General features: G+C 42.5%; 2 protein-coding genes across 2 annotated transcripts in view; both read left to right on the forward strand.

Annotated features, from left to right (window-relative positions):
* Positions 1-15,000, forward strand: part of LOC116223442 (zinc-binding protein A33-like) — a 25,764-nt gene that overhangs the window by 7,434 nt on the left and 3,330 nt on the right. The window contains exons 2-3 of the mRNA XM_031580112.2: positions 13,227-13,322; positions 13,445-13,675. Coding sequence (XP_031435972.1) covers positions 13,227-13,322; positions 13,445-13,675 — 327 coding nt within the window. The remainder of the gene's footprint in view (positions 1-13,226; positions 13,323-13,444; positions 13,676-15,000) is intronic.
* LOC116222965 (E3 ubiquitin-protein ligase TRIM35-like) lies at positions 3,569-8,661 on the forward strand. The gene is made up of 5 exons (XM_031578353.2): positions 3,569-3,964; positions 4,150-4,245; positions 4,334-4,574; positions 5,397-5,540; positions 8,067-8,661. Exons 1-5 carry the CDS (start codon positions 3,569-3,571, stop codon positions 8,612-8,614), a joined length of 1,425 nt encoding a protein of 474 aa, XP_031434213.1. The 3' UTR covers positions 8,615-8,661.

A 15,000-nucleotide genomic window follows, 5' to 3' on the forward strand; every position in this document is an offset into this window, starting at 1 on the left:
ACATGGGGGATTGTGTATCAAGATCATCATGTGAGTTCATGGTTGGACTTGTGTACAGCATAGTATGCAAGTATGAGAACTTCCATGAATTATACTAGACAGTCACATGACCAAAACATTCTAGGAGCTTTACCTCAGTGTCATCAGAGGGGAATCCTCATTGGTGTTTACAAAAAGTATTGATTTTCATAACTGTATGAAGAAATTGTCCGTTTTCTTTTAGTTTCCGGTAGTAAGGAAAACTCATCTGGAACAAACTAAACAGTGAGCAAACAAGAGACAAGAACAGCAAAGGGGTTTTTGGAAAGATTCAAGACCACCTGAATTAGTAGGCCAAAGACACATAATATTACTATCATTATTCAAATCATTATCATTTCTTTCTCACTTCATCAATTCCTAGTTTATTTTATTAGAGTGCACCCAATGCTATTTGTTGTGTACATGCTACGTGTGTGTGTGTGTGTGTGTGTGTGTGTGTGTGATTGATCCACATGATCTTACATTAATGACATTCTGGTGTCATTGTTATTATTATTTCATCACACTCCTATGAGGACCGAGTAGAATTATCTTACCAAATGTGACACGTTCACCAGAGTCCAAAAAATTAAATTAGCCAAATTAAATGCATTTCCCTCAATTTATTTAACATATTAACAAATATCTGAAAATACGTTTTAAATCCGCCCTGAAAAGCACAAAGACATCGTTACCCCAGTTAATTAAAATAACATTTAATTTACACCCATTAAACATATGTAGATGTTATTTACAAATATCTTTTAACTCTTTTCCCGAGGATGAAATGTTCTTCTACTATTATCAAACATATCTTATAAAACATTTTGAAGAGGGAGCTGTTGATCAACCCCAGAGGGAGCTGTTCATCAACCCCAGAGGGAGCTGTTCAGAGGGAGCTGTTTATCAACCCCAGAGGGAGCTGTTCATCAACCCCAGAGGGAGCCGGAGCTGTTCATCAACCCCAGAGGGAGCTGTTCATCAACCGCAGAGCTGTTCATCAACCCCAGAGGGAGCTGTTCATCAACCCCAGAGGGAGCTGTTCATCAACCCCAGAGGGAGCTGAGGGAGCTGTTCATCAACCCCAGAGGGAGCTGTTCATCAACCCCAGAGGGAGCTGTTCATCAACCCCAGAGGGAGCTGAGGGAGCTGTTCATCAACCCCAGAGGGAGCTGTTCATCAACCCCAGAGGGAGCTGTTCATCAACCCCAGAGGGAGCCGGAGCTGTTCATCAACCCCAGAGGGAGCTGTTCATCAACCGCAGAGCTGTTCATCAACCCCAGAGGGAGCTGTTCATCAACCCCAGAGGGAGCTGTTCATCAACCCCAGAGGGAGCTGAGGGAGCTGTTCATCAACCCCAGAGGGAGCTGTTCATCAACCCCAGAGGGAGCTGAGGGAGCTGTTCATCAACCCCAGAGGGAGCTGTTCATCAACCCCAGAGGGGGCTGTTCATCAACCGCAGAGGGAGCTGTTCATCAACCCCAGAGGGAGCTGTTCATCAACCGCAGAGGGGGCTGTTCATCAACCCCAGAGGGAGCTGTTCATCAACCGCAGAGGGAGCTCTAAGCATTCATAACAGGCAGTACAGCTTCCCTCTAATGATGAACCAGAGGCCATCAGAGAAGGGGTCCCCCGACCTGGCAGGTACTCCTGCCTTACGCCATGTGGCTTGGAGCTTTGCCTTCCGTCAACATACTCTAGGAGCTTTGCCTCCGTCAACATACTCTTGTTCGCTCAATTCAACTGCAGGCCATCTGTGACCACAAACACGGCTTCTTAAATATCTGCCTGGCTCTGTCCGTGCTGTCTGGGACCCCAGGTTGAGCACAGAATATGTCCAGAAGAAGCAGACTTCCTGGTGGTGGTGGTGGTGGGGTTATTCTACATCATTGGTGATGGAGGTTATTCTACATCATTGGTGATGGAGGTTATTCTTACGTCCTCCATCTATTTAATGACATCATGTAGAGAGCCTGGTCAGAATGCTGTGCAGGACAGGAACAGGCACCTGGCAGAGGTGAGGTGTGTAATGGGAGTGGGCCCTTGGGATGGTGATGATGACGAGGAGGATGATGATGATGATGATGGTGATGATGATGACGAGGAGGATGATGATGATGATGGCCCAGAGGAGACTGATCTTCCTGAGGGCCCTTGGGTGAAAGGAGATCAAATATATGTAAGTTTGACAAGGCAGATGTGCTCATGAAATAAATATGTGCAGAAAGTCTGTGGTGCTTCATGATTGTGGTACACAGGTCAACAAGCAAAGCCAACAGTAGTTGTGTCCTGCTGTGTCTTCGCTGCACAACATGCACTTTTCTAATAGTGATGAGGAACCATCAGACCTGTAGAACATTTGTCTATGTTTATCTTGTTTACCAAATGATCAGTTTGAATAGCTTGAACTAGGCCCTGCGTATGCGTATAGTCAGAATAAATTAGAATGACGAGCGAGTTGCCTGTAATGCCTTTACAAGTTCCCGAGTAAACTAACCATACGGAATTCTGAATCAAGTGTCACTCGTCTTTCAACAAGACCCAACAAACAAGCTATAATATATGCTGCATATCACAATGCTTAACAGTTGCTTGGCGATATTAGGATAACTCCTCTCACGTAACTCCTCCTCGGGTCTGCATTTAGAAATAGTCCAAATAACTTAACAATGGATCTAGATGGTGTTGCCCTCTTTAAAAGATAACTAGATGCCGCTAACCGCCGGGAAACACGTCTATTACTTGGCATGAAAGTGTACAGCTCCTCTTACTAGCAAATGCTAGCTAACTAGCTTGTGACATACAAGTGAATGGCTGAACTTAGCTTGTTAGCTTACTAGCTATCGCTACAACAGCCTACAACTATAACACACATGTATCACAGATATTTCTACAAGATCCCAATTAACTTATTATACAACTATAATGCTACAGATACTCACATTCATATTCGTTGCTGGGGCTAAAGTTGCAAGAAGCAACTGCTGCTACGTTTGTTTGAAACATTTGGAAAGTTGGCAATCGCCCGTTGCATCTGGCATGCAGTTTTCCATGAAGTGAGGTCTGGCTGAATACTGGAAATGTTCACCCGAGTAGTAGGCTAAATCATCTGGTTACTGTTGTGTACCGCTAAATTTAAACATTTAAATGTACTGCATACGACTTAGTACTTTTCCATCAAGATCTGTATACGAGCAGAATATGGTACGGAGTTTCGAACATTCTGAGTGACAAGTTATAAGAGTCACTGGAAAAGAGGTTCATTTGTCAAATGTTGTGGGAACGACCAATCGGATTCCTCCTAAACCAAAGTCCCGCCCTCTAACTGTTCCCTGAATGGTAATGTTATACGGTGAGCTCTCGAAGGTCAGAAGTTATTTAAGAGTCAGATCTAAACTCTTAAATTAAACAGAAGTGTTGGGGGTGAACAGTGTAGTGAATCGAATGGTAAATGCAGGGGTAATTTGGCTCTGTACTACATTTGTCCAGCTTGTGAAAGGTAAAGCAAAAATTGTTAAGTAGAAGGAAGATTTTAACTGAAGTTAAAATGGATTTCAAATTAGAAGAGGATTTCACTTGTTCTGTGTGCTGTGAGGTCTTCAAGGACCCAGTTATCCTGTCATGTAGTCACTGCTTCTGTAAAGTCTGTCTGCAGAAGTTCTGGAAAACCAAAATATCCAGGGAATGTCCAGTCTGCAGGAGGAGATCATCAAAGGAACATCCTCCCCCAAATCTGGTTTTAAAGAACCTGTGTGAGACCTTTTTACAGCAGAGAAGTCAGAGAGCTTCAGCAGGGTCTGAGGTGCTCTGCAATCTGCACAGTGAGAAACTCAATCTATTCTGTCTGGAGGATAAGCAGCCTGTGTGTGTGGTGTGTCGGGACTCAAAAACACATAAAACCTACAACTTCAGTCCCATTGATGAGGCTGCACTAGATATTAAGGTAGGAATGCTCAGATGAGTTTAATAATGCTTACACATAATGTGCTCTATAAAGAATTAATTAGGAATTAGATATGCAGATAGATGCCTCCATAACTACTTAATGTCAACACCAGTAGAGTGCAAATCTTTACACCTGTGTTTACTGCAGTAGTTGTTACCCAGTAAAGTGTGTGTGTATTTCAGGAGGAACTCAAGATAAAACTGGAGCCTCTAAGAAATAAATTAAAGACCTTTGAAGAAGTTAAACTCATCTTTGACCAAACAGCAGCGCATATTAAGGTGAGATATGGACCAGATTAGACACATGAGTTTTCATTTCAGCAACAAGAAAAATAACTTTTTTATTACTGTGTGTGTGACCATCCAGACTCAGGCCCTAAACACAGAGAAACAGATCAAGGAGGAGTTTGAGAAGGTTCACCAATTTCTACAAGATGAAGAGGCAGCCAAGATAGCTGCACTGAGGGAGGAAGAGGAGCAGAAGAGTCAGATCATGAAGGAGAAGATTGAGAAGATGAGCAGAGAGATCTCATCTCTTTCAGACACAATCAGAGCCATAAAAGAGGAGATGGGAGCTGATGACATCAGATTCCTGCAGGTAAGAACCAGTCTCGTTTTTCTTTTTTCCTAAACCAGTGTCATTAACAGGAGTAAATAATTTCTGATTCCACAAAGAAAACAGGTTTATACACTATATGTATGGAAATGATAATAATAGGGTTCCATGAATGGGTCAGTGGCGAAAAAGCTATGCATTATGTAAACGACACATTCTGGATTACAGGTTCTATAGTAGTTTATAATAATCTGACAAACCAATTCACTTAACCATAAAGATGGCAAGTAATACTGATTTAGAAGTTCCTGTTTTTCATATTACTTGATATATTAATTAATGAAATTGTTGAGATCCTGGAAGCCTTACTGGCATTAATAGTTTGCTTAAGTTTCCTTTAAAGTAACACTATCCAACCATTTTTGGCACCATCCTCAAATTCATTTTGATAGCATATGGTCATGTCAAGGACAGATAAATGCCTGTGTCTTTAACACTAGCCATCCAGGATATGCCCTATGTAGTTCTGTGTACCGGGCTGGAACACCCTGCAAAAATGGAAGAAAAGCTTTCACAGCATGACATTGTCAGCTATACTGCCAAAAGACACCAGTTAGTGTATTGGCAAGCTTTTTTCAGTATCAACTGGGTTGTTGGTGGTGTTTGCAAGGTTTTTGCATGCCTTTAGGTTGTTACCTTGCTAGTTTTGGAACAGAACTCCTTATTGCTGCTTTAAGTGGATAATGTAGGATAATTTAATGTGTTAATGCAATGTTTTGTTCTTTGGTGTTTTCCAGAACTACAAGCGCATAGTGAAAAGGTGAGTGATCTGCCTCCTGTCTCTCTCTTCTCTGTGGTTCTGAACCCAAACCAGCACCGACTCCTGAATGTTATTCCAGAGCCCAGTGCACACTGCAGGATCCAGAGAGGGTTTCAGGACCTCTGATCAATGTGGCAAAACACCTGGGCAACCTGAAGTTCAGAGTCTGGGAGAAGATGCAGGAGACTGTCCAATACAGTAAGTACTGACTGAAACAGACAGACAGACAGACAGACAGACAGACAGACAGACAGACAGACAGACAGACAGACAGACAGACAGACAGACAGACAGACAGACAGACAGACAGAGAGAGAGAGAGAGGGCAAGTTTATTAATAGAGCACATTTCATCCACAGAGGCAATCCAATGTGCTTTCCATAAATAAGAGCAGAAAGAACCTCCAACAGAAATCTGAGCTGCCAAGCGGAAGGGGGCAGTGGAGGACAGCTGGAGGTCTACGGGTGAAAAAGAAAATGAGTCAGAATTGTCTGGGATATTTCAGTTGAGTTTTTAAAAATTGATAAGGATACAGTAAAGCTAAAACACAGGACATTGTTAAAGTGAGCAGAATGCAATTGAAAGTTTTATTAAGGATGTTCCAGTGAACTGTTCCTCCAGTGAACTGTATCATTCTCACGTGTCGATAAACGGGGGATTCAGAATGACTGAGGGAAATGTCATCTTCCATTGCTATTGATGTGTCAGGGTGTGTGGTAATGTAGCCTGTTTTCATGCTTTGACAACAAGATACCGGTACGCCTAACACTTTTTTAACATTTTCTTTAGTCGTGCATGACCAACGTTTTTTTGGGGGTGCAGCGTGTGTTTATTCCCTCACTGACGGACTTAAGGAAATGTAAGGAACTGTGTTGCTTCTGCCTGAACTCGGTTAGCTTACTTGTCTCACCCTACTGGTTTGAAAAGACTTCATATGGGACAGTGTTCAAGACATTTCTTTTTGTATTTGTTTTCCGTTCTGATAGGGTTGCTTAGAGTTTTCTTTTTGTGGAGGTCAATTTTCTGATATAGCTTCTCTGCTTCTGCCCTCCTAAGACCAGCCCTCTACACACATACACAAATCATTTTGAGGGACCGACCGGTCACCCCACATTATTGGGATGTAGCCGCTGGACTTGGTGAAGATGTGGGGACAAACACAGCACAGGAGATGGTAGCTTTCTGATACAAAATATATACATTTATTTACAAGGCCTCTAACACCCCAAACATAAAACAATAACTCAACATACCGGCCGTACTCACAGGTACTCCAGTACTCTACACCCTGGGCAGCTGCTTGTCCTACTTAGGCCCAATCTCAGGCACCTGTTCGGCCCAAACCAGGCCCCAACCTAGGCACAGACACTAACCTGAAACTAAGTACTTAAACTGGCCATAGACAAAACATACCTACATACACTAAGCAAAACACAAGGCACACAAACACAGTACAGAGACAAGACACAAGACAAGGCACTCAGAACAAGGCATACAAAACAAGACGTACTGCCTTTCACCTCACGCAGGTAGGCAGGGAAAGCAGTACACCTGTTTCTCCCTAAGTTCTTTCGCCGTGCTGTCGAACAGTCTCTCTCAGCCAGTCTCTCCTCTCCTGAACAAGAGGCACCCTTTAAATAGGGTAGCCCACTGGGCTTAATTAGTCCAATGAGCTCCCCTTGGAGCCTACCACTGTCGTGGGGAGCACAGAACCAACCATTGTGGGGGGGGGGGGGGGGGGGGGGGTCACAGTCTTTTAAAGGGGTAACAGCCCTTTTCTTGCCACGGTGAGAAGGGAGGAAATTCACCTTCTAACACATATGCACAGACACACACGCATACAAACAAACACACACACACACACACACACACACACACACACACACACACACACACACACACACACACACACACACACACACACACACACACACACACACACATACAAACACAACTCCCAATATGAATCTCAAACATCCCTTTGTGACCATGTCTGCCCAGGCCCCCCCAGCAGTGGATAATACACAGCCACAACCACCAATAACGGCTGTGTTCAATTCAAAAACACCAAACACACACAACCACCTGACTGCCAAGCAGATTACAGAAACTTTGGGTGAAATGATTTGCCAGGACCTCTTGCCCTACTCAATTGTTGAAAACACGGGTTTCCGTAAGCTCCTAACTGTCACTGCACCATGCTAAAGGGTACCCTCACGCATGCATTTCTCACGTATAGTTGGACCAAACCTGTACTGTGATGTTAAAGCAAAGGTGAGAAAATCCCTGTTAAGCATGGAGGGCGATGTGGTTCACTGTACCACAGACATTTGGACAAGCTGGGGGGTTCAGACCGTTCATAAAATGCAGTTCAGTTAAAAATAAAAGATGTAAAGAGAGAGATGAAAAGTACAGTATGAGGATGTAAAAATATATTTCATAATTAATAACAAAATAAATAAATCAGTTTGATGCTTTGAAAGTACACCAATTGCATATACAGTATACATACAATATTAGGCTAAAAAATACAACACGTGCCTGATTGAGCATGACTTCTGACATAAGCCATGCCCACTTCTGGCCAGATACAAAGACAGATCATCTTGTTGGTTTAACAGATACAAATACAAATACAGATATTGATCTCTAGTTTGTATAGGTGTATGTATCTCTTTTTGTGTGCTCTTTCCACCTAAACCATTTGTGTTTCTCACTCTGCAGCTCCTGTGACTCTGGATCCCAACACTGCACACCCATGGCTCATCCTGTCTGAGGATCTGACCAGTATGAGACGTGGTGATGAGCAGCAGATTCCTGATAACCCAGAGAGATTTGATGAGTATGCCAGTGTCCTGGGCTCTGAGGGCTTTAACTCAGGGACACACTGCTGGGATGTGGAGGTTGGAGAGAACACAAACTGGGTGATGGGTGTGATGACAGAGTCTCTCCAGAGAAAGGGAGACTATACCTCCATGAGTGGACGGTGGTATGTGGGTTATGATGATGATGAATATGGAGCATATTCTCCACCACAGACCTCCACTCTCCTCACAGTGAAGCAGAAACTCCTGAGGATCAGAGTGCAGCTGGACTGGGACGGAGGAAAGCTGTCATTCTCTGACCCTGATAATAACACACATCTACACACTCTCACACACACTTTCACTGAGAGAGTGTTTCCATACTTTAATACTGCCTGTAAACTCTCTCCTCTGAGGATCTTACCAGTGCGAGCTTCAGTGAAAGTAGAGCAGCACAGCAAGAGATGATGTCACTGCTTTAATGAGCTTTAATCCATTGTGTGATTTTAGTGAATGAGAGCTTTAAATGATAAAGAGCTGTAACAAAGCACATGAATATACTCAGGATTCAGCAGTGTAGGTCTGAACAACAAGCATCTCAAATTGGAGCCATATATACTGTTTAACCCTCATGTAGTGTTCGCAACATGGTTACAGAATTGACACGCCTGACAGAAGGGTTAATAATGCTTTTTGCAAACATTTGAGTATCATTAATTTTGATTTAAACCTTTAGAAAGATGCAAACATTGTCATTATGACATATTTCAGATTTTTAAGCCTCCTTTAAATGTTGTTGTTCTACATATTTGTGTTCAAAATAATGGAAATTCACAATAAGTTATAAATTGAACAACTAGCGTAAATTTGAATCTCAGGACTATTTGTATTTCCTGTGTTTAACAATGTCTTTAACAATTAACAACACACATTGAAAATATGCATCAAATATCCATCATGAAATCGGTCATTTTACATTCTAAAATGCCTGGTTTGATTTATGAAGAAAATGCACACCTATTCATATCAACACCCAACTGACTGCATTAAATGTGACATCCGACAACTTTACCATTTATTAAATCTCTAAGGAGTCATGGACATTAATTTCAAAGGCCCTTTCATTTTTGAGACAAAACTAATTATTTATTTGAAAAACAAATCTCTATAACCTTTAATATAATAGTAGCAGTAGGTGGGGTTAAGGATGTCATGTGGTCATACAGAATTGCAGAATATGGGTCCAAGATGTTATTATTCCAGAGCCCAGTGCATGTCTTCTTGAATGTGCCTGCCACACAGTCCAGTAAATCACATGAGAAATAAGTTTGATCGTCTACCACAGAGCTCTTCATGCAGAGAACTTATGAACAATAACAATAGTCTCTGCAACTGACTTTACTTACACTTGATATTTCACACGTCTTTGATCATTTGTTTTATATATTCATCATGTAAAGCTGTGTCTATGATTCAGATAATTTAATCAGTGCATTTTGAACTACTACTACTACATTTAGTATTACAAATAAACAATACTGCCAACTGGTGACCACATTTCAGCCAAAGTAGCTGAGACTCAGTCCCACAGACTAGACCCATCACAGGATAGATGTTGTGTGAGTGTCTGTGTGTGTGTAGCCTCACCACTAGAGGCCACTTAATCCTACATACTTTGTCTTTAAGTACTTAGTACTGAACTCAGATTCCCTGTTGTCCCTCCCTCATTCCCCTCACTGATATCAGCAGAGAGTCAAGAGACGGCACACAGCACATTCACCACAGCACACAGTAATAATACTATGGAAGAGTATATGATGTAGTGGTAATGTACACATGCCATTCCATTAAACAGATTCAGCTCCACTGCATCATATAACAGAGGAGGAAGGGCACAGAGTGTGTTTGCGTGTTCTTTTTCTAATCCACTGATCTGGGGTCAGTCTCTGTGTCTCTGGCAGGTACAGTTCACACCCACATTCTCTTACCTGAACTTCAGAGACAGTGGAACTGGTCTGGCAACTAATGCTGACCAATCAGAATCCTTCCATCATAGGCCTGTTCCCTGACTGGTGATAATAATAATTTTGCACCACAGATAAAGATGGCGACTCAGTCAGGCAACGGTAGAAAAAAATCAGGAACAATGTTTTATTCATGATTATGCACATCAGGGGCGAGAGAGCGTGGCTTCACATAAAGATTCACCAGCTTCTCTGACTGGAACAGAAAAAGTCTCAGTTGAAGTACCCTAGGTCTGACAGCAGGGGGCGGTAATCACCAGGCCCACCTTACGTAGGTCTCACTGAGTCAGGAGAATCACCAGGCCACCATCATCAGTTGGTATCCTGGACATTTACAGTAGATGTCTCATGATGCAGAGAATACAGGGAGTAACAGTGACACACTGACTCAAACACAAACACACACACACACACACACACACACACACACACACATACTGAAACACACACACACACACCTACTTAAACACACACACACACACACACACATACACCTACTCAAACACACACACACATACACACATACACCTACTCAAACACACACACATACACTTACTCAAACACACACACACACACTGACTCAAACACACACACACTGATTCAAACACACACACACACACACCGTCACACTCCCACTGACTCAAACACACACTGACTCAAACACACACAAACACACACTGACTTAAACACACACACACACACTGACTCAAACACACACACACACACCTACTCAAACACACACACACACAAACACACTGACTCAAACACACTCACACACTGACTCAAACACACACACACATACACACCTACTCAGACACACACACACACCTACTCAAAAACACACACAAATATTCTGTTCTGAAACACACACACAAACAATGTCCCAGAAATATTCCATTCTTATCTAAGATCACAGGGGCAGGATATACAGATATCATGAGAACATAAAGTTACACAGGAGAACACACACACATTCAGGGATTCTTCTACTGAATATGAAGATGAAGGACTAGGAGTATAAGAATCATCAGACATTAATTATGATCTTCACTCCTTCACTGGCCTCAGAGCAGCAGGTGAAGTTGAGTGACAGGTTCATTCTCTGTCCTTTACTAGATACTCTTAATGTGTTTATCTGAACAGGTTCATTCTCTCTTTACTAGATACTCTTAATGTGTTTATCTGAACAGGTTCATTCTCTCTCCTTTAGTAGATGCTCTTAATGTGTTTATCTGAACAGGTTCATTCTCTGTTTTTTACTAGATGCTCTTAATGTGTTTATCTGAACAGGTTCATTCTCTGTCTTTTACTAGATGCTCTTAATGTGTTTATCTGAACAGGTTCATTCTCTCTCCTTTACTAGATGCTCTTAATGTGTTTATCTGAACAGGTTCATTCTGTGTCCTTTACTAGATACTCTTAATGTGTTTATCTGAACAGGTTCATTCTCTCTCCTTTACTAGATGCTCTTAATGTGTTTATCTGAACCCCATGAGTTTGGGCAAAGCTGGTGAAGCAGCCTTCAAGGAGGAAAGAGTCTCAATACAAAATGGTCTCTAAGAGGAGAGAGTCTCAAGACAAAATGGCTTCTAAACTTAAAGAGGATCTGGCCTGTTCTGTGTACTGTGAACTCATAAAAACATGAACAAATATTTCTCAAAATAGTTATATAGATACATATAGTGTCTACTGATTTTATTGACAAGGGTCTGAAGTAGATTTTAGGTGTATAAAAAAGTCAATAATAAAATGTATGACTCTTTGCTGACTAGAGGACTTCTGCACACACAGAGGGAGAGAGGGGGCGGGGTTGAGCAGAGAGTGTGAGAGAAGATGGGAGGAGCCAACACTGACAGCTTAATAGAGGAAACAGGTTATGAGGAAGTGAAGCTCAGTGACAGACGGCAGCTTTGTGCCACGTTACACTTCTACAAATGTTCTAGCAGGTGAGAATAACATTTAAAAACACTCAAACTGGACAAAGTTGTTTTCATAAAGAGGTTGGAGAGGTTGCTATGCTTGCATAGATAGGTTAAAACAACAAGAGGACTCAGAAACTGACTGGATTTTTCAAACTCCTGAAAGTGAAAGTAAAGTTTGGGGGACAAGTTACAACACGAGGAAAGCTTGAAACAGATTTATATTTACTCTTGGAAAATGGCTTCGAAGTTAGAGGAGGATTTCTCCTGTCCTGTGTGCACTGACATCTTCAAGGACCCAGTTGTTCTGTCATGTAGTCACAGCTTCTGTAAAGCCTGTCTGCAGCAGTACTGGGAAACCAAAGGATCCAAAGAATGTCCAGTCTGCAGGAGAAGGTCATCAAAGGATCAGCCACCAACCAACCTTGCATTAAAAAACCTGTGTGAGACATTTTCACAGGAGAGAGGTCAGAGAGGAGCACTCTGTAGTCTCCATGGCGACAAACTCAAGCTGTTCTGTCATGATGATCAGCAGCTTGTGTGTGTGGTGTGCCGAGACTCAAAACTCCACAGGAATCACCAGTTCAGTCCCATTGCTGAAGCAGCAGTTGACCGTAAGGTAAGTTTGATAACCACAATATTTTGTATTGGATAATTAACAACAAGCTATAGCCCTATATTTAGTCCATCATTATAAACAATGATTTGCTTATCACAATATTCAAACCCCCCGTAGTTGCTGTTATTACTGTACCTCAACACTAGGTGGCAGCAGCATCATTTCACTCCTTTGCGCCCTCAAGAAGGCCATCCAAATGTGTTCACAAAACCTCCAACTGAAATGTATCCATTTGTTGCTTTAGTGGTGACAATGCATGTTCTGCCAAAGTCATATTTAAAAATCTGACTCAGTATTGCTGTAGTCAAGAGGCTCACTGACATGTGAGACTTGATTTGTCTTTATTATTTTCACATTCAGGACTTTTCATAAATATGCCAGCAAATGTTGGAATAGTCACCAAGACATCTGAGGGGCGTCACAAATTGTATGTAAAAGACTACTGTATTATTATCTCTCTCTCGATCTCTGTCTCTCTCTCCCTCCCTTCCTCTCTCTCTCTCTCTCTCTCTCTCCAGGAGGAGCTCAAGGTCAAAGTGGATCCCTTAAAGGAAAAGCTAAAGGCTTTTGAAAAAGTAAAACTCACCTATGATGAAACAGCAAAACACATTAAGGTGAGAGTCAGGACTCAAGCATGAATAGAATATCTACAGACGTTGGAAGAAGCTTTTATGAAGTGTGTTAATCCAGAGGAATTCCTTAGTAGACACTTTCTCTGTTATTGACCTTATTCCAGACTCAAGCCCAGCACACAGAGAAGCAGATCAAGGGGGAGTTTGAGAAGCTTCACCAGTTTCTACGAGATGAAGAGGCAGCCAGGACAGCTTCACTGAGGGAGGAAGAGGAGCAGAAGAGTCAGATGATGAAGGAGAAGATTGAGAAGATGAGCAGAGAGATGTCATCTCTTTCAGACACCATCAGAGCCATAGAAGAGAAGGTTGGAGCTGATGACATCACATTTCTACAAGTAAGAACCATCTACTGTCTTTATCATAGTGTGTGTGTGTATGTGTGTTTGTGTGTCTGTGTCTGTGTGTGTGTCTGTGTCTGTGTCTGTGTCTGTGTCTGTGTGTCTGTGTGTCTGTGTCTGTGTCTGTGTCTGTGTCTGTGTCTGTGTCTGTGTGTGTGTCTGTGTCTGTGTCTGTGTCTGTGTCTGTGTGTCTGTGTGTGTCTGTGTGTGTGTGTGTCTTTGTGTGTGTGTGTGTGTGTGTGTGTGTGTCTGTGTGTGTGTGTGTGTGTGTGTGTATAATAAAATACATAGAAATACTGTCCAGTCTCTCCAAAAGCACATTGGCGATTGAGGTCAATGTTGAATCCGTGACGTGAAGAAACTCAAAAAGCGTCCCTGCACTGCATGGTTGCTGTCGATGTACCTGAGCACAAACAGCAGCTGTGTCTGAGTGGAAACGTCTGTGGTCTCGTCAGCTTGAATGGCTACATAGTTCGTCCACTTCACCTCCTCCACAATGCGTTCCCTCACGACCGCTAGCATACACTCCAGTATCTCGTTCTAAACAGTCTTTAATGTGCCCTTGAAAACTGTAGCATTGAATACTTCGTCCAACTGTGCCACAAGGTTGACCAATCCAAGAGAAATACCAGGGTTGGTGGAGCCCTCCGTTTCATCCTTGCCTCACAGGGCTAACTCAAAAACACCACAACATTACACACACTGGATGAGCCGGTTTAGGATGAGCCGGTTTAGGATGTGCTGGTTATTGCTCACCTCATCGTTGTGGCAGCGCACTGCTAGCCTGTATCCCTCATCCAGTTGAGTGGCAATGTTTACCCTCCCAAAAGCACAGAACTTCAGACAGCTGTCCATGTGGAGCTCCAACTGCTCATGTTTCTGCACCTTTTCAGACAGATGGTGCATGTCTGTAACTCCAGTAGTTGACAGATGGTGCATGTCTGTAACTCCAGTAGTAGTAGACAGATGGTGCATGTCTGTAACTTCAGTAGATGACAGATGGTGCATGTCTGTAACTCCAGTAGATGACAGATGGTGCATGTCTGTAACTCCAGTAGTTGACAGATGGTGCATGTCTGTAACTCCAGTAGTTGACAGATGGTGCATGTCTGTAACTCCAGTAGTTGACATATGGTGCATGTCTGTAACTCCAGTAGTTGACAGATGGTGCATGTCTGTAACTCCAGTAGTTGACAGATGGTGCATGTCTGTAACTCCAGTAGTTGACATATGGTGCATGTCTGTAACTCCAGTAGTTGACAGATGGTGCATGTCTGTAACTCCAGTAGTTGACAGATGGTGCATGTCTGTAACTCCAGTAG

The sequence above is a fragment of the Clupea harengus genome, chromosome 2, assembly GCF_900700415.2.
Source record: "Clupea harengus chromosome 2, Ch_v2.0.2, whole genome shotgun sequence".
NCBI classification, from domain to species: Eukaryota; Metazoa; Chordata; class Actinopteri; order Clupeiformes; family Clupeidae; genus Clupea; species Clupea harengus.

Coding starts and splice junctions, on each gene's coding strand:
- LOC116222965 (XM_031578353.2), top strand. CDS start 3,569: ATGGATTTCAAATTAGAAGAGGATTTCACTTGTTCTGTGTGCTGTGAG. Junction 4,246..4,333: donor AAACAGCAGCGCATATTAAG/GTGAGATATGGA, acceptor GTGACCATCCAG/ACTCAGGCCCTAAACACAGA. Junction 5,541..8,066: donor GCAGGAGACTGTCCAATACA/GTAAGTACTGAC, acceptor CTCACTCTGCAG/CTCCTGTGACTCTGGATCCC.